Genomic DNA, 20,670 nt, shown 5'->3' with positions numbered 1-20,670 from the left:
CTCTTTACATGAGCTCCTTGACTCAGTTTGTTTTTCCTTGATATATGGAGTATTATATATAGTTATATTACTCATTAGTAAGTTAGCAGCAAACAAGATCTGGAGAGTTGTACCACTGCGCCATGAGATACCTACCTGCCACGAGCCAAGTTTGAGACTTCCAGCTGTGTATTCGGCCGAGCGAACCCATCCAAGTAAGAAAGAATGGCCAAGTAAGAATGATGGACAACAAACGTAGAACGTTATGGTGAGTACATAACTTCTTTTTTTTGGGTGCAGCAAAAAATACTGACCCTTTTTCAGCACCAGCACATAAGGTTCTTGAGTTTCTAGTAACTATCTTTAATGAAGGGGCTAGTTCCACAACTGTCAAAGTTCAACTAGCTGCCATTTCTAATTTTCATAAAGGAGTTGAAGTTTCCACCTTCGCTTCATCAAAACTTTGTAAGGCCTTTTTAAGGTGTACCCGTCTTTTGAGACCACCTTATAAAAGTCCAACTCTACCAAGGGACTTAAATTTAGTACTACAAACCTTGGTTCATTCTCCCTTTGAACCAGCAGCAAAATGTGAATTAAACTTTTTAACCTGGAAAACTATCTTTTTGGTAGCCATTACCAGTTCTTGAAGACTTTCGGAAATTTAAGCTTTGTTTTCTAGATCTCCTTATTTAATATTTCATAAAGACAGGGTAGCACTGCGAAACCAATCCTTTCTTTCTTGCTAAGATGGTGTCAGAATCCAACATCAATCAGTCCATTAATTTTCCAGTTTTCCAGATTTCACAAAGGTGACTGCATGTTACATTTGTTGGAATTTCACAGGCAATTACATTTTTATTTACGTAGAACAAATTATTTAATTTAAGAAGAATGTATTTTGTGGAATCTAAATTAGGCAAGTCAGTTACAAATTAACTTTAGCCAGATGGTTTACTGAGTCTTTATCACAGATTGAGTTAATCCTTGCCAAAATGTTTGAGAAGCCCATTCAACCCAGGTCCATGGCAACATCATCAGCATTTTTATCCAGGACTTCCATGGACAGTATCTGTGGGACTGCTACTTGGGCTAATCCTCATGCTTTTATTACTCATTACAAAATGGATCTGGTCTTGAGGCGAGGAGCAGAATTTGGCTCAACAATTGCTCAGGAATATACTTCCTTAGTGTCCTCCCAGGATTTCAGGTACCTGGGGACTCTTGAGGAATGTATAAAAATAGACATCACATAAAGAAGTTATGTACTCACCATAATGTTCTATCTGTGTTGTCAGTTTTCAGTCTTCCTTAACTTCCCTTCCACCAACCCCTACCTGTGCATCAATATCTTCTGGAAGAGTGAGAGGTAACAAGGGAACCAATGTTCCTGATATTAGGTTCATAGGTAGGTACTAGGCTATTGATCTGAGGGCCTATGTAAGCCTAGCCAACAAGGTTCCCTGGTTTATGCCACCCAAGAAAGTTATTTTCCTTTGCCACGGTCGAGCAGAGACACAGGAGTGATCCCCAAGGTGCATTTCCCATTTCCCATCCACTCATCAAGATTTTTCTTGAAGAGTGCTAATGAAGAACTTTGACATAGATGGGTAGCCTGTTCAAGAGTATGGGAAGTCTCTGAGACAGTAATCTATCCCTCCAGCATGTCTTGTTTATTGCGGTGACAAGGTGTAGGTCCCTAGACAGTGTAGCTCGGAGGGATTGGGATTTCTTTAGGTGTAGCATGTCCAACAGCTCTGGGTTTGACATAGCTTTATATGTTAGGCAGAGATCACCACGGAGTAGGCGATATACTACGGAATAAAGCTGGAGTTTTTTGAGACGGTCAGTGTAGGGCATCTGTTTGAGGCCAGTAGTCCTCTTTGTGAGGTACTTCTGTGGCCTTTCCAGCTGCTGCAGATGTCTTGTGAGGTACATTCCAAAAGGGGTGTTGTAATCTATAATAGGTCTAATGAGTGTTGAGTAGAGGGGAACAATGACCTCTTTTTTCCTAGATGAGAGAACCCTTTTATGACTTCCTGACTACTGTGGTGATGTGACTATCAAAGGACAGACTACTGTCCACCTGGGTCCCAAGGTCTCTTATCACACATTTGGTGTTAAGTAGACTGCCTATGTAGTAGTTCATGGGTACAGAGTTTTTACCAAAGGGGATGACGATGCATTTTTTTGTATTGAGCTTGAGGCCATGGCTCTGACACCAGGCATCTGTCTCAGCGAGGCCCTTCTGTAGGATTTCCACATCATTTGGGGACTCGACTATGGTTCCTAATTTGCAGTAATCTGCGAACTTCATTAGCCAGAGGCCTTCTGTGTTAGCCTGTACTTCAGAGAAGTAGATACCAAACAGATTTGGGAGTGTGCAACTTTTACAGTGTGAGTTCTGTCATTGAGCCAGTTGGCAACCCATCTTGTGACGTAGGGATTTATACCTAGTTTAGTGAGTTTAGCTATAATTCCAGAATGGGGGATGGTGTCGAAAGCCTTGGCGAGGTCAAGATAGGCTGCGTGAACCACCTTACCCTCATTTATGGATTTGGTGACTGCCTCAAAGAAGTCGATCAGGTTCAGGAGGCATGATCTGCTTTTCACAAACCCGAACTGGGTGGGATCCAGAGTTTGGAGGTTACCACTGTCTTTGTTTATGACTTCCATGATGATACGTTCCATGGCCTTGCAGACCAGGCTCGTCAGGCTAATAGGGCGATAGTTCCCAGGATCAGTGGTGGCTCCCCCTTTGTGGAGTACGATAACTGTTGCTGTACGCCATTCATTGGACACAAAGCCTGATGTGAGACTATGATTGAACATGGTGCTTAGGTGGGGAGCAAGTTCATTCTGAAGTTCGTGTAAAATGCAGCCTATTGAGCTCTAGATATTGGTCTCTCTTACCTGGGTGTTGATATTCCTTTTAAAACTATAAGCCAGCAAACAAGATTTGAGGTATGTTGGGGATAGAGCATTATGGGTAAGGGAGGAGACTGAGAGTTCTAGTGGCCACAAGCTGTACAAAAATGGCCAAGTCAGATACAAGGGTCGGATCTGAATCCAATTACTGAGGAAGAATTAAAATGGTCAACACATATGGAATATTATGGCGAGTACATAACTATTTTTTAAATACTACATCTTGTGTCCCCATAAATAGGGGTATTGCTGAACATGAGCAATATGAGTCATGAGTAGGCGCATAATTTATGCCTATAGCCATTGTTTATCTTCATTATTTTTATATCCTGAAAAAAACTGAAACTGTCTCAAAATGTTCCACAACACGGAGATGTCCTTTTCTGGATTTTTCAAGTACAAAATAATATCATCCGCAAATAACTCTTCTTGATAACCTTACACATTATTATATTCTTGAACTCCTGTGTCCCTTATTTTCTTTGCAATTGTTTCTAAATATATAGCAAATAACAAATGGGAAATTGGACAGCCCTGCCTTGTTCCCCCTGTTCAAACACAATTTATCGGACAGGAACCCTCCCACTTTAATTCCTGCCTTTGATCCTTCATATATCCTCCTAATTATTGTATTAGGGAATGCAAATTCATCCATTGTTCTACTCATAAAATCCCAACTTACTCTGTTGAATGCTTTCTCTGCATCAAGACGCACCAAGAATTGCAGTATTTTTTTTTACAATCTACTTCCCTTTGGATTATCATTGTTCTGTAATTTTTTCAAATGTTTGCCACGCCTCCACAAAACCATTTTGATCCATATCTGTCATCCCCTTGAAATATTTCTTATTACTTCTTAACCATATCGTTCTCTTTTATTACTACTCTGTTTTTAAACTCCACTTTCGTTTTATCTCACTCATTAGCTATCCCTTCTGAATAAACTTCTATTTTCCCCAATAACTCCCAAATAATTTCTTCTACCCATTCCTTAAATTTCTCTATTTTTAACAGGTAGGTGAGAAAGCACCAGTGTTGTCTCATTTTTACTTTATTGCCCTCCATTTATATCTTGATTTTTTTTTATTGGTGCATGATCTAAAATCGTTGTTGGATGTGTGCTGAAACTTTCTTTTAAATGCACATATTCTTGTGAAATATAATTTATATCCTGTCTAGTCCAGTTACTGTTTCTTGGGGAATAATACGTAAATTCTGTCAGAGTTCCTTCTATTGAATTCACAGTTTGCATACCCAGTATTTTCATAAATTTCTTCAGTGATCCTGCACTCTCTTGTTATATTTTCCTTTATACACCCTTATACAATCTCACTATTGCAAACCAAGTTCCAGTCCACGCCTATAAGTGGTATTCCCTGCTGACAGCTAATTATTTCTCCCAGAATTGTCTTAAGCTGCATAATGGCATTTTTTGTGGAATATAAATAGGTTCATAGGTAGGTACTCGGCTATCAGCCCAAGGGACTACGTAAGCCTAGCCAACAAGGTTCCCTGGCTTACGCCACCCAAGAAAGTTATTTTCCTGTGCTACTGTCGAGCAGAGATGCAGAAGTGATCCCCGGGGTGTATTTCCTATTTCCCATCCACTCATCAAGATTTTTCTTGAAGAGTGTTAATGAAGAACTTTGCTCGACATAGATGGGTAGCCTGTTCCCAGAGTATGGCAAGTCTCTGGGACAGGAATCTACCCCTCCAGCATGTCCTGTTTATTGTGGTGACAAGGTTTAGGTCCCTAGAGCATGTAGCTCGGAGGGATTGGGATTTCTTTAGGTGTAGCATGTCCAACAGCTGTGGGTTTGACATAGCTTTATATGTTAGGCAGAGATCACCTCGGAGTAGGCGATATGTTATGGAGTAAAGCTGGAGTTTTTTGAGGCGGTCAGTGTAGGGCATTTGTTTGAGGCATACATGCTAGTGTAATCTTTCTTCCCTTTCAAATGGTATTGCTCCACTTTTCATTTGTCCATGGTATTCTACTGAATAATCCCCCTAACATCCTTTTTGTCATATTCACATGCTTATTCTTGCCAAACGTGTCTCATTCAGCATTTCTATTTGTGATGTACATTTCTTAATATAATTCATTACTCTTATCTTTATGCCTGTACCTCTAAGGCCTCCTCCTGCACCACCTTAGTGATGGGCTGCCCCTTCCCCCAACCCTGCACCTTAATGACATTAAAACTCGGACACAAAAACATTTACAAACGCACACAAACAACACTACATCAAGCCCCTAACCTAACCCTTACCCTAAAATACACAAACTCGCACACAATACGCATCCTTCATTCATCCCTGACCCTAACTGTTACACACACACACACACACACACACACACACACACACACACACACACCCTCCAACCCCACTTACCTGTATTGCTAAATGTTTTATACAACTGCTAAGAAGAACAAGCAATGTTTTACTTAGTTACTATTTTTCCCTTTAAGATCATTCTAAGCCTTAAAGGAATAGAGGTATATGCTTCACAGTCTACCCACAAGTTCAACAAAGTCAGCAGAAGTCCAGGTTTTCCTCAACCATTTTTGTTTGCAAAGCCGTATTTTACGAATGTGATTTATGCTTTATAATCTCGCATTTATTCACTAATTTCAGTGTTGCTGATCATCTTCCTGATCATCTCCATCTCCCAGTACCAGATTCTGGTTCATGTCCAAGGTAGTTTTTATTTTTCTAATTAACTCCTGTGCTTTTCTGTCTCTCAAGCATTTTCCTTTGGAACACTGGAAAAGGTTTTGTTAAAGTCTGTCTGTGAGCTTTATTGTCAGAATAATGAGAAGCAGAGTCCTCTTATGCTTGTTTGGCTCATGTTTTGTTGGATAAACTTTACTTCCTCCTTAGCCTGTTCTGCATCTTTGATCCTCTAGGAAAACTACCATGGAGACAGCTGGATACAGCAGCTTGAGTATCACACCTGCCCATCGATATTCCCTCATTCCTAGGATAAAGCTCCTTCTCTTCTGCCTAGTGTACAGTGAATAATCATTTTCCACAAACACACTGCTCTCTCCAATTCTTAATACTTTTTCCCTTTACTACAGTTTTGTCAAGATCAACACTCTCTGTTTGTACGGTTGCTTGCATCTTTACTACTATAGGTCTCGGCAACTTTCTCAAGGCCAGGTTTGGAGCATACACTGAATGCACCCTTTCAGTTAACAAATCCTGCTGTGGAATCAGTCCATTTGCTTATTTGAATTTTCACAAAAGTAATAGACTGTTCCTTCCAGTTTCTTTGGTACAGTAGAAAATTTCAGGATTTCTCTCCGCACTCTGTCTTCTAGCTCAACTATTTTTGAAACTCTTCTTGAGAAGCCGCATACTCAGTCAACCTTTTCTTCATTTTAGTCTGCTATTAATGCAGGTGTTCTTTGTGTTTTACTGTTGCAGTCATTACATTTGGGTAATCTGCTGGCAGGTTGCCCTCAGTCGGCCTGATTAACAAAGTCATGTGTCCTGCGTCGGTTGCTGTCCCTTCTTCCATGAAGTCAGGTCGTCAGGGGTATAAAACATGCAGCCGACGCCATTACATCAGTCTTTCTTGCTGTGCGGTGCCCAAAGCAGAAGCAGTTCGCAAGAGCTGGTCGGCCGACTCCTGAAATTTTCGTTTTCGAGTTTCAGAACCGAAGTCTTCAATTTAAAGCTAAGTACCCCATTGGGGAAACTTTTTCTTGCTCCTTACCGATGTCAGTAAAAGTTAATAATTGCATTACTTGTGGAAAGCAAATACCTCATAAAGATTTTCATTTGTACTGTATTCCTTGCCTAGGCCCTGACCCCGATGTACCTTGCTGTCGGTTTTGTGCTTTGTTTAATCAGCGCACTATCCGTTGTCAGTACATTTGTACCTCTAAATATTTCGGTTCTCGATTTAATTATCCGGAAATATCATCGGTTAGCCATCTGACTACCGGAATTCCGAAAAAATGCAAAGAAAAAGACAGAGACAGGCCGTCGAGGTCCAAAACTGCTAACGACGCTTCTCCTAAGCCAGTTGCCAGTTCGCCGGTACTCAGTGAGGCGCTTTCACAGCCCCTGATACCCGCTACTTCTGACTCGCAGGCCTCTACTGAGACCCATTCGGAGTCTGGTATGCTGTGAGATGCTTCACCTATGGAACCCGCGGATGTCTCTACCTTGGATAGGTCCAGAGCCGCTGTGCAGGCACCGGATTCTGAGGGTGTATTCACACAGACTTGCATATTAAACCAACTCCACCTTCTATTCTAAGGCCTAAATCTCGATCTAGGTCTAAAAAAACGACGCCCAGGCCATATGTACAGGCCCCTATGCCTAAAAAATAAATGATCAACAAGAGGCCTAGGACTGAGCTTGACTATGAATCTTCTGATCAGGATTCTGTTTTTTCTAATTCTTCCAATGACCTGGATTTGTCCATACCTACTTATGAGGACTCTGATGCAGAGGATTCCATTCCCTCTGCTTCACCCCCTGAGGACTTTTTGTTTGGGGAAACTTTACATACCTTAAGGGAGAATTTCCACTGGGAAAGTCAGGAATTTTCTGAAACTAAAAAGAGGCTTGGGGATTTCCTCCTCCTACCTCAGCATAGGCCTTTGACTATACCTCCTGTACTAGACATTGTTGATGTGTTTTCGGAATCCAGTATGGCCCCTGATTCCCTCTCTCTGGCTCCTAGTAAACCTGACAGATACTACAGGGTTCCTGAGTCCCACAAGTTCCTTTTCAAAAATCCTGTTGCTGATCCAGAAGCCATTTCTCAGGGGCCCCAGGGCATTGTCTTCTACTGCTAAAAATCCTACTCCTTCTGATAGAGACTCCAGGGCGCTGGATAGATGGGGTAAAAAGGTTTATATTTCTGCAACCTTGGCAATCAGGGCTTTAAACTGCCAATTTCATATGCTAAAATATCAACAGCATATTATGGGACTGCTTAAACAGTAAATAATGTTGATTCCTAATTGTGTGGAAAATAAAGATTTACAGGATTTTCTGCTGAACAAGTTGGAAAACATACTTTGCAATGTGGTTTTGATTCTTTAAATGACTCTTGCAGGGTTGCTGTTACTGGGTCTGTGCTTAGAAGGCATGCTTGGCTGAAGGAGCAATCTCTGCCTGATCATGTTAAAGCAAAATTGTTGGATGCTCCTTTAAATCAGGACCACCTGTTTGGCAATAAGGCTGAAGAAGTTCTAAAAAAGATGGAAGATAAAGCTAAATCTATGCAAACTGTAAAATATTTCTTATAAGTGCAACCTCTAAGATTTAGTAGGCACTGGCCCACTAAGAATTGGTCCTTTCCAGCTCCTTCCAGATCCACTCAAGCCAAACCCAGACACACCAAAAGCACCAGGTTTCAGTCCCAAGGGACTCTCAGAACTAAGCAATGGGGGGCCTCCACTTCCAAATCTGGAAATAACAAGACACCCCCTATGGTAAACAGTCTCAATGACTTTCCTTTAAAATTACCAAGCACTTACCTTTTAGCCACCCCTTTGGGGGGAAAGATTGCTCTTCATGCAAAAAACTGGGAACTCATAACCCAGGACAAATGGGTTTTAAATATAGTGTCCCAGGGATACAGATTTCATTTCCACACGTTGCCAACACCAAACGGATGACCAGACCTGCCCCCAAATCAGAGGGCAGAGGCTCAGAAACAAGTACTTTCCCTCTTAAACATGGGGGCTATTCAACCAGAAGAGGAAAAGGGACAAGGTTTCTATTCCAGAAAAGACAAATCATGGCGTCCAATTCTGGACCTGTCTACTCTAAACACCTTTCTGGACATTCCAAAATTCAAGATGCTGACTCTTCACCAGTTACTTCCTATGCTAGGCAAAGATGCCTTGTTGGCAACTCTAGATTTAAAAGAAGCTTACCTGCATATCCCAATTAAGGAAATCTTGCAGAAGATACCTACCCTTCAAAGCAGGCTACCTGCATTATCAGTTCTCTGCACTGCCCTTTGGCTTGTCTACTGCACCCAAGGTATTCACAAAGTGCCTGGCTCCAGTAATTTCATTTTGCAGGCAAAGAAATATTCAAATATATCCATACCTGGACGATTATCTAATTCAGGCAGAAAACCAGGCCATACTTATAAATCATAGGTTCATAGGTTCATAGATTAGTACTAGGCTAACTGCCCTTGCGAGCCATTTTAAGCCTAGCCAATTATAGATTCAAACCCTGTACCTTGTGTTTGTAAGCAAACACCTTAACCATTAGGCCACCCTCCCAACCCCTGAGCTTGTAGTTGCATCTAGCGTTTGTAAAAAGGGTTCTAACTTGTCTAGGGTACAACATAAACAAAAACAAATCACAACAGGTACCCTCTCAACAGATTACATTCCTGGGTGCAAGCTTGAATATAACTGCCCAGATGGCTTTCCTCACACCAGAAAAGCAAATTCATTTGGTAACTTACTTCAAACAAGTGGCCACAAAAACCCTGCAATCTGCAAGACAAATACTGCAAGCCTTGGGGTTCATGGCCTCCTGCATTCTTCTAATTCCATATGCAAGACTACATATGAGGAAACTTCAGTGGTATTTAAAAAGTCTATGGAGTCAACATTGTCGCAGCCTGGATACAATGATTCCTTGCCTCCTCCTGGAGTTCCTATGGTGGGCAGAGCCTGCCACCAAAACAAGGGACTGCCATCCACACTACCCCCTGCCACCCAAACCCTAACTACAGACACATCAGACTATGCATGGGGGGCTCACCTGGCAGGGAAGTGCATTCAGGGCAAATGGAACCCAAATCAAATGCGCCTACATATCAATCAAAAAGAAATGTTAGCTGCACAGAATGCTCTGACAGCCTTCAAGGACTACATTCATCCAGGACAACTAATGGTAAAGACGGACAACACCACAGTTATGTGGTACATAAACAAGCAGAGAGGTACACATTCCTACCCCCTTGCAGACTAGCCATGGCATTGTGGAACATGGCCTTGAGCTACCAAGTGCAACTACAAGCTCAATTCCTGCCAGGAAAAGTGAATACACTGGCAGACAGACTAAGCTGAAATCTCATGGACCCACATGAGTGGAAACTGGAACCACGGATTTTCAACATGTTGACAAGCAAATGGGGGAGCCCAGACATAGATCTATTTGCCTCCCCCCAGAACTACCAGTTGGACAAATTTTGCACAAGGACTCCTCACAAAAAAGCTTGGAAAGTGGATGCTCTGTCCTTCAGCTGGAAAAACGTATCAGTCTACGCCTTTCCCTCTCTGCCTCTGCTCTCCAAAGTTCTGCTAAAAGTCAAACAGGACAAACCACAAATGATAAATGATTTTGTTTGCTCCAGACAGGCCACATCAACACTAGTACCCACTCCTGCGCAGTGTCACAAATATCTCCATGGCACCTGCCTCAGACACCTTCCATACTGTCTCAGCAGGAGAACCAAATTCTGCACCCTCAGCTCCCAACATTGAACCTTGCAGCTTGGTTAATCACTTAAATTCACCCTTGGCATCCCTCAGCAAACCTGTGATGGATGTCATCTTGGAGGCGAGAAGACCTAGTACTATAAAATCTTATGCTGACAAATGGAAAAGATTCTGTTCATGGAAAAAATCTTTAGGGATGAGCACAGCAGCGCCCAATTTACATCAGATTTTGCAATACTTAACTGAGATGCTTCACAAGGGCCTGTCTTTTTCCTCTGTTAAAATCCACTCTTCAGCTATTTCAGCTCACTATAACACAGAACCACCCCTCTTTTCTCATCCCCTTCTCAAACAGTATCTCAGAGGGGCAAAGAACTTGAGACCACCCAGGAGAGCTCCTACCCCTGCCTAGGACCTTATCTTTGTTTTGGAAAAGCTCACTTTACCTCCTCTCGAGCCAGCTGCTACTGCAGACTTAAAATTTCTTTCTTGGAAAACAGCCTTCCTCTTAGCAATCACTTTAGCTAGAAGGATATCTGAATTACAAGCCCTTATGGCAGTGGAGCCTTTCATCATCTTTCATGCAGACAGGGTATCTCTGAGGATCAATCCATCCTTCATGCCCAAGGTGGTTTCCAGTGTGGCTCTTAACCAGTCCATTCATTGGACAACCTTCTATCCCAATCCACAAAACAAAGGGGAACGGATTCTGCATTCCTTGGACGTGCACAGACAACTTAGATTCTACTTGGACAGAACTAAATTTCGAAGAAAATCTGAACAATTGCTAGTGGCATTTGCTGCTGGGGCAGAGGGGAAGGCTATTTCAAAACAAACCATTTCTAAATGGATAAGCCATTGCATTAATTTCTGCTATAAGCACCATGGAAAACCTATCCCCCAGGGGATCAGAGCTCATTCCACCAGGGTTGCATCTACTTCTTCAGCCTTTCTCAGAGGTGTTCCTACCAGGGATATTCTAGAAGCTGCTACCTGGAGTTCAGTACATACTTTCACCAAGCATTATCATTTACCAATTTTCTCTAAATCCAGAGCTGGCTTTGCCACTGCAGTCTTGTAGGGCCTTATAGCTGGTCTTAATGCTGTATAAATCCATCCTCCCAACCATAGCTTTGGGAATCTACCCAAATGTAATGACTGCAACAGTGAAACACGAAGAACATAGTACAGTTGTGTACACTTACCATAAATGTAGATGTTTGAGTTTATTCACTGTTGCAGTCTTGGTTACCTTCCCTAATAAAGAGAAGTGCAGCTAAACCAAGGAACCTTCACAATTGCAATATTCCGTAAAATTGTAGAGGCAAAAACACCACCAAAACGTTTGCAGTTGTGAAGGTTCCTTGGTTTAGCTGCACTTCACTTCAATAATTTACTTTCCTTCTTTATAATTCCAACAATCAGTTTGTGTTCGGTTTGGTTACACTCCCTCCAGCCCCCTGTTTTCCTCTTACTATACATCTACTTTCTTTTACTATGCTGAAAAGCCTTTTTGGTGTATTTGCTTTTGTTTGGAGGTATATTTTTGTGTGTTAATTTTATTTGCTCCCCATTTGGGAGGCACCTGACATCTGGGGCAAGAAAAACTAATGTAATGGCGTCGGCTGCATGTTTTATACCCCTGTCGACCTGACGTCATGGAAGAAGAGACAGCAACCAATGCAGGACCCAAGACTTTTGTTAATCAGGCCGACTGAGGGCAACCTGCCAGCAGATTGCCCAAATGTAATGACTACAACAGTGAATACACTCGAACATCTACATTTATGGTAAGTGTACACAACTGTACTTTTTATCTGTTCATCTGAATAGGTAGTTCAAGTTTCTTACATTTTTTTCCAGCTTTTTGTTTGCTTCATTTATTTTAATCACTTCTGAGTGCATCTGGATTACTTTTTCCTCTAAAAATACTGGAAGTGATCTCTTGAACCAAAGCTGAAGCTTGAACTGCTTTTTGCTGAACAGCTGCAAGATCCTTCCCCGACAGTTTTTTCCCCTTCTTTTCTGTTTTATTATCTTTTATGTTTTCCAAATTTCTTCTCTGCTGTCATCCAGGCAGTATATTCACAAGCCAGAAACTGACTTTTACCCATAAAATTGTTTCAGTGGCACTCCTTTTTCCTCAGATTCTGCTTTCACACTGGGAGAGCTGAAATTAAGCTTTTGATCACTGTGCAACCATCTTGGAAGTCCCTGCACCAAAAGATTCTTAAAAAAATGTGCCTCACAGACTTAGGGGACACAAATACTATGGCCCACTGAAACATTATCTCCAGAAGTGGAGGAAATAAAAAAGCTTAGTTTGTAGGATGAAGAGAAATTCTCAAAAATACAAGAAAGGACTCTAAATGCAATCTGGATTCCTGGTGGAATATGTGTAGAACCCATATGTCTGAGAAAATGTGACACTTCTGGGAAAGATGAATATCTAGACTTAAGGATAGATTAAAAGGATTGCCTTGGTGTATGTGGGGAACTAGAAGGGGCAAGTAGTGATACAGAGTTTTTGTACTACATGTGGCACTGGAAGGCTCCCCCTTTTTTCTTGGAATCTGCATTCCATTTTTTAAATATGTATATAAAATGTTTATTTGATCTTTGCTAGCACTGCTAAATATATTCTTGAAAAAATCCTGAAAAGGAAAACATTATTTTTTGCTTGTTAATTTTAAGATAACGAGAATTGAAAGATACAGGGAAAACCACATAAGTCACTATCCCTCTAACAAGAAATATTTAAGACCTCAGCAACAAATGGATCAAGCACAACAACGTCAACATCTCCTGGAAAGGTGTGACAGTGTAACTAAGCTATATTTTTGTAGTGAAAACAGAAGCAGCAGTTCTGAATGCAGCATTAGCAAAATCATAAGAGCACTTGAATATTTTTGGTTACATGAACTACAGACACAATAAGGTGTTCAGTAAAATTTTAACCTCTAAACAGGGAAGGCTAACAGCTAACTGTCTCTTGTTCTCAAAAAAAAACAGTAATTTTTTTTTAAATATAGGAGCCCAGCAATTCCATATTCTGAAGGATAAAACAGCAGAAGAAAAAATTAGTTACCTATCCTGAAAGGGAAATTTGTGTAGCATTCACCAAAATAATCATCTGTAGATGGCTTTCTTAAGGATACAAATGCAGGATCAGATGCTGGATAAGGAAAAGACTGTTGAAGTGTCTGAAGTACTATAAGTAATTTTAAAGATGTTGTAGGGGCATGCAACATTACAGATGTTGTAGGGGCATGTGGTTGTACTGTCAGGAATACAAGCTGTTAAGAAAACATCCTACAGAGCTCATAAAGCAAGAAGAATAGTGTTAAGCTGAGGGAATAACAGTTGTAAGAATTCATAAAACGTGGGAAATGGGGGATTTCAGTCTGATCCCACTAAAACATATCTTTCACTTTGCTGTAGTTTTGGAAATGAAAACTATACAAGAAGGAAATCTACAGAAACATATTCCTCAGAAACCATCTTCAGCTGAAAGAGAAATACTGAAGAACACTTGCCTTCCGTTTCCAGCTGTTCAAACTGGGAGTCATTGACAGAATAGAGGGAAGGTTTTCTTTTCCTATTAACAGTCAGCGGAGAAACAGAAATAAAAATGTTTAAAGCTAGAAGCAATCCCTTTAGTAACCCCAGTAAGTTTTCTCTGCTCACAAAATAGAGAACAGGACAAGTCACATACCTCACTGTTTTAATTTCATGGGAAACTCCCTGGAAAAAGAACGACTTCTGATATGGTACTAGCCCTTAGAATCCAGAAGCTAACTAAGCTAAGTTGGAGAACCTTTATCTGTTACTTCTTCCGAGTCCAACAAGAGTGCTTCTCCCTTACAAACGTTTGGTCCTTAGTGACAGTAGGTGATGCACCAGAGAGTCTGACAACCAACAGTGAGCCGTCTAAGGAACCCAGTTTGACCACAGTGGTTACCCATTGGTGGCTGAGGTGGTGACAGAGACAGCTAAGCCCAAGAGTCTCAATAAATATTACATGTAGACAGGAGAAGAAAGTACTGAGCAGACAGCTTTACTGCTCAATGGATCAGCTGAAAAGAGTACCAGCAGGTAGTAGCTGAGCTTGCATGAGTTGAAAAAAAAGTTACCATCCAAGTCAAGTTTTGAAGCAATTTCTTTTAAGACCGTCCCCAAATCCACAATATCCTGCCTCATACACAACAGTTGTTTACATAGCAATGAAAAAGTAAATAATCAAAAATCATTTACAATTTTTTCACATAAGCATTCCCAACTTAAAAAAAACATAGCTTTGCAATTACATTCCAAACGTATAACATTTCCTAGCCAAAGATAAATACGTTTTCACAGAAAATACAGTTTTTCCTTCAACAAAATGAATTTAGTGAAGTCTCCCCACCCCCCCAAGAAGGGAACGTATCTGCCCATTGTGGCCAACCATCAACTGTATGAAGCCCACGGAGGTAGTACGCATCAGCAGCCAAAAAGATTTGAAGCTTTTTGGTGCTCTAACTGCTTTTTATATGGAGGTCTGCTTAAGTTCCTGGTAATTTTGAGCATGTAAACGGAACCCTTAACATTTGAAAGGCTGGTTGTTTTGTCATCCTAGGCAGGATATAACCCAGTAAATTTAGGCTATTGCAACAGTAATCCATTGTTGAATATCTGTACATATCTTACTTGGACTTCCATGTAAAAAAGTTTTTTTTCCCGTGAGACTAGCCAGTGATAATTAAGAAAAAATAATCTGGTAAATAAATGCCCATTTGAATAACATTTTTGTGTTGTGGATTTTGCTGGACCATTAACAGGATTGCATCTTTAATTTTTCTTAATTGTCTATCAACAGTACCATCAAGGCATGTTTAATGTTTTTGTTTTGTTTTGTGTGAAAATGTTGTTGTGGTTTCAGTTGTATTATATTATGTCATATCACATGATTTCATATCGTATTATATTATATGAATATGTTTTTGTATTTAAATAAAATAAAAAGGTAGCTCTCAACCATTTCTTTCTTTCTTTTCTGAAAAAAATGTATTTAATGTAATTGTGACAAAAAACAGTAACTTTCAGCTATATCATACAGAACACTTCTTGGATAGTGCTTGTGTAAAAGATAATTCTGCACTTATAATCTAATATTGAGACAGACCTTTCAAACTTCATTCTGGGGCTTTTACTGCATGTCATGCTAAACATGGATTAAAATAAATAAATAAAATCATATAAATATTTAAAATATGTAGCCCTAAAGGTGTGAGTTTACTTCTTCTACTGTGAGCAACTCTCAAACGTTTTGCTTTAACAGTCGTCATTTCTTTGTATAATCACTGCAAACATGTGCTGCTGTCACTGATGTTAGATAGCAGTCAGATGTAATACTGTTTTTTTTCTCTTTTTACAGTGAAGATGTGAGAATGGCAAATGTGGTTGCAGCAGAGGCAGTGACGTGCCTTGTGGTTGACCGAGAGTAAGCATTCTTACCTTTCTTAAAGAAATATCTTTACTAAATTATGAGTTATGACATAGGCAGTCATACATTTATATAAATGAAGACAAACCATATTGACATAATCTTAACTACAATCATTACACATCACAAACCATATTGACATAATTTTAGTTGCAAATATTATACATCAATTAAAATCTACCCCTTGTCAGTCAGACATTACATGGCTCATTTAAGTCCTGCCTTCTTTTAAACCTCATTCCTCCCCTGTATGTATTGTTCCCACCATTCCCATTTTTTCTGTGTAATTTGCTCCTACACTTTCTAAAGATTGCAGTTCCTGTTGTTTTATCTCAGTTCCTATATTCACTACTTATAGTACAGTTGGTTTAGACTTTGATTTCCATTTTCTAGTAACTGGCTTTTTGGCAGCCACCATATTAGACTCAGCAAGGCCTTTCTATGTCTAGGCAATTCCAATTCTGTATTCTAGCTCAGAAAAATCATTTCATTAGATACACCAATTTGCTCAACCAGTATCTCTGATAGAGTAGCATGCAGGGACTCTCTAAGTCTGCCATCTCATTACACTCTCAGAAAATATGTTCCAATTACTTCTTTCTTCCCCATCACACCTCCAACATTTGCTTTCTACCTGAGGAAAAATTCTCTGAAGTCTATGTGGTGTATCTTTACATGTCTGTGTAAACATTTCCAAGCAAAAATACTAACTCTAGAGTTTGCTGCATATTTGGGAGACACACATATATCCCCCATTGTTTCTTTGTGAGTTGCTTATCCAATCTCTCTTCCTAGTTCGTTTTGTCCACCTCTGATTGATTCTTATAGTTATCATGCAATATTTTATATGCTTTACTAATTATTCCTTTTTAACAGCAGCTTCTGGTTTAGATTCTACATAAAACTCTTAACGGTGCTGGTCTTTTATTTTGGACCCCCTATTTCTTTCTATTTGCCTATACTCTGATATCAATCCTTGATTGGGAAAGCAATCTCTAACCTGTAGTCCACATCAATTCTTGGTGTCTCCCCCTTCTATTACTTTCCCCCTCTGGTTATTTGATCCCAATACCTTGGTTCCTTTGCCTGTTTTCTCGAGTAAATTCCAGCCCCCTCTTACCTATTTTCTGTATCCCTAAATGCAGTCATCTCTACTGGCAGAATCTCCTTTTCTCCATTTCTGTGTCGGCTTAGTTCTTAGAATACTTTCTGCTACTTTATGAATATAATATTCTATATGATTATTATTTTCCAAGATCTGCATCCAAAATTCCACTCTCTCCTTGTTTCTTGAGCTGCCCCCCTGTTTCATCATCATCCCTGTACACTTTGAATTTTAGATTTCTGCCTGTGCTATGTATTGGAGTCTTAACTGTGTAGCTCTGAAATACCCCTTCAAATTGGGTAATCCCAATCCATCTTCTATTGGAAGAAACAACTTAACCTTCTTGACACTTGCCATCTTCTCCTCTCAGATAAAATCTTTCAGCTTTTTACTAACTGCTATTCACAACTTCTCTGGTTGATAGAAATATGCCTGACCTATGTATAAGACTAAATGGGGTAAAAACATTTTAACTACTTGTATCTTACTATTCGTATCCATATAACAGAGCTTATAGTTTCTCAGTTTTTGTGTTGTCTTTTGTTTAGTCTCTTCCCATACATCCTTAGCTGCCACACCAGAATAATTTTAATCCATCCTCCTAAGTACTTCATTTTATTATATCCCATAAATATGGATATTGCTGAACCAATTTGTGTGTAGGTGCATAATTTACAGCTATTGCCTCTGTTTTAGTTTCATTAATTTTGTATCTCAAAAAGATTTGAAACTGTCTCAAAATGTTGCACAACACTGAAATGTCCTTTTCTGGTTTTATCAGGTATAAAATAATGTCATCTGCAAAATAGAGCCAGCTTGTCTTGACTACCATACTAATTATATCCTTGAATTCCTGAGTCCCTTATTTTCTTTGCTAGTGGTTTTAAATATAATGCAAATAACAAAGGGGAAAGAAGACACCCCTGCTTGGTTCCTCTGCTCAAGCAGAACTTAAAGCAACATTCTTTATCAAGATCACAGCATAGATGGATGAAGCTTTGATGCCAAAAGAGATTCTTCATCTGTTAATACAACTCTTCCTGTGCGTTCCTGAAATCATCTTAAATTGACATGTGCATTCAACTCTGTCTTAGTAAAGAATTAGATTAACAGGTCAAATGGCAAATATAATAGAACATATGGAATTTTGTTTACTCTTCAGAATAATACATTTTGCAGAACTAAGTGTGTAAATTTATGCAACATTGTTTGTGCAGCCCCAGTCTGTCTGCTACACCAACGGGATTTACTTTGTTCTGTAATTTCAGTGAAGTTCATTAGTTTGGATGTGTGGCACCACATGTGTAGTACCTTATAGTTCTGAAATTGTAGATCTCCATGAATTTGCAAGAAGTTTAACATTCCAGTTAAGCTTTTTCTGCAGAACTTCCATGCGAATGATGCACTGGGTTGGTTACTGGAATTTTCTAATGAAAATATGTTTGTTATCCCATTGAAACAATTTTAAAAGTATTGCCTTCCACTTAACCACTTTTTTTCTGGTTAAATATTTATATATGCAGTGTTCAACAAACAAATGATTATTATGATGCTAACTAGAGTAATGTGCAACACAATGAATGGCAACTGTAGCAGTGCATCGGTTATTACTAAAATGATGCTGCCTTACCTGACCAGGAATCTTACAGCAGCATTCCGAATTGATGTTAAAGATCACTGTTGCAGTAACTTAAGTTATTTGGACCAGCTTTCAAAGCTAAGGGGTGCCTTCCACAAGCTCTGTCAGGAGCAAAAGTGGAGAGCCATATAAAAAGATAGTGTGCCAGAAGCTCATTGCTTTATTGCTACCGAAGAGTGTTCCTGTGTAACTGTTGGTCAACTAACAATCTTTTAAGGCTAGGCAGAGAAGTCCCCTGTTGGAGAAAACCTTCCCCTAATTTTATTCTCTGAGGAAAACATGTTTTTTTTAACTAGAATTTGGTGTTTACTTTGAAAATTATAGTTATGTACTCACCATAACTCTGCATCTGTGTTGTCTCTTTTCTTCCTTCCTGAACTGATGGGTCCCTGATCCAACACTGGATCCATCCTTGGTCAGTCTGATTGACTTTAGGCTCAGGCTCCTCCCTTACCTGTAATCCCTCTCCTCCTTAGTTACCTCAGCTCGAGTTTGCCCTCTATTCAGCTAATCACAGAATGAAAAAAGGGATATCAGCCATTAATAATCTCTGAGCAAAAACACAGCTACTGCTAAAGGGTGAAACAGGAGAAGCAGCAGTGAAAGAGACTCCTGGAGCCCACATAGCAAGATGTATGAGGCATATCCCTCATGGCATACAAGGAAACAGTCAAACGTAGAGGGTTTAGTGGGTGGGAAGTTGAGGAAGAATGAAAACTGACAACACAGATATGCATTGTTATGGTGAGTACACAGCTGTAACATCTGATGTCTTTTTCATCTATTCCTCAACTGATGGGACAGAATCCTCAGGTACAGTAATCTTCAGTGGTTCTCAAGGAAGGATATTCCAGAGTACAGTGGAGCCAAAAGCTGCCCTATTCCTAGATAAAATGTCCAGTTTGTAATGAGCTATAAAAGTTATGAGCACTGCACCATGTTACAGCTGCACAGATATCATCTATGGATGCTTTGGACTAATAGGTGAATGATGTGGCCATAGATCTGGTGGTGTGTGCTTTAGGATGTTGGGTGATGCTAGGCCTTTATTCTTGTAAGCAAAAATAATGCAATCAGTGAGCCATCTGGCTAGGGTTACTTTTGATACTGCTTTGCCCAATTTAGCCTCGGAAAACAGACAAACAGGTGTTCTGATATCCTTTGGTCTTTAGTTCTGTGAATGTAGAATTTGACCTGTTTATGAACATGTAATAAATAAAGCATGTATTCTTCCTTGTTAGAAAAATTTGTAAAGAAGACTGGTAGGTTAATTGAGAGAGTAAGATTTGTTTCTGACACCATTTTAGGCAGGAAGGAAGAGCTGTTCCAAAGGAGGAGTCTGTCCTTGTGAAACAATCTGGTAGGGTGACTGGGAAGAAAGTACCTGGAGCTCAGGTACCCATCTAACTGATGTAATGGCAACTAAGAAAAGTGTTTTCCGGGACAAAAACTTTAATCCTGCCCTGGCTGAAAGTCCGAAGGTGAGCTGAGTCAAAGCATGAAGGATACACGTAAGGTCCCATGAAGGAATAGAGTCCTTAATTGGAGGCTGAAACAGAGAGGTAACCTTAAGGAAAGCTTTGTACAACCTCAAAGAAGCTAAAGAGGAGTAGTTTTGGCCTAGGTGAAAATTTGCGATGGCAACCATTTGCAGCTTAACTGTCAAATAACTAGCTCCATTGTTAAAGATGGAAGCCAGGAAATCAAGAATCACTGGAACTGGTGCTGAAAAGGAATCAAATGTGTATGCTGGGCAAAGACAGAAAATCTTTTCCACTTGCTTTTAGAAATCTTCTGATAGAGGCTTTTTGGAATGACATACGAATGTGGTGAATGGGGAAGAAAGCATGGAACTTCTAGCCGTCTCTGGAAGTGGAGAATCTGTGCAGTCAGCTTGCGAGATTGCATGTTCAGGTGAGGCAATTTGGATGGGAGAGAGAAGATCCTGAACAGGATTCAACACCCAGGGAGGGTGAACTAGGTGAGGCCATAGGAAGGGAAACCATAACTAGTGAGACCAGCATGGAGCAATGAAGGTAACCTCCCCCTCCAGGGGGGTCAGGGCAAAGTACCTGCTGCAGTTGTCATTGAGGGGAGAAGC

The 20,670-nt window shown here is 40.1% G+C and overlaps 1 protein-coding gene across 1 annotated transcript in view; it reads left to right on the top strand.

Moving 5' to 3' along the window:
• Positions 1-20,670, top strand: part of LOC122811247 (cGMP-dependent protein kinase 1-like) — a 4,027,247-nt gene that overhangs the window by 2,320,937 nt on the left and 1,685,640 nt on the right. The window contains exon 8 of the mRNA XM_044082966.1: positions 15,757-15,822. Within this exon, the coding sequence (XP_043938901.1) occupies positions 15,757-15,822 (66 nt within the window). The remainder of the gene's footprint in view (positions 1-15,756; positions 15,823-20,670) is intronic.

This window comes from Protopterus annectens, chromosome 9.part0 (genome assembly GCF_019279795.1).
Source record: "Protopterus annectens isolate FY-2018-M chromosome 9.part0, PAN1.0, whole genome shotgun sequence".
Taxonomy (NCBI): Eukaryota; Metazoa; Chordata; order Ceratodontiformes; family Protopteridae; genus Protopterus; species Protopterus annectens.
The sequence above is the reverse complement of the archived record's forward strand: the minus strand, read 5'-3'. Positions and strand labels throughout refer to the sequence as shown.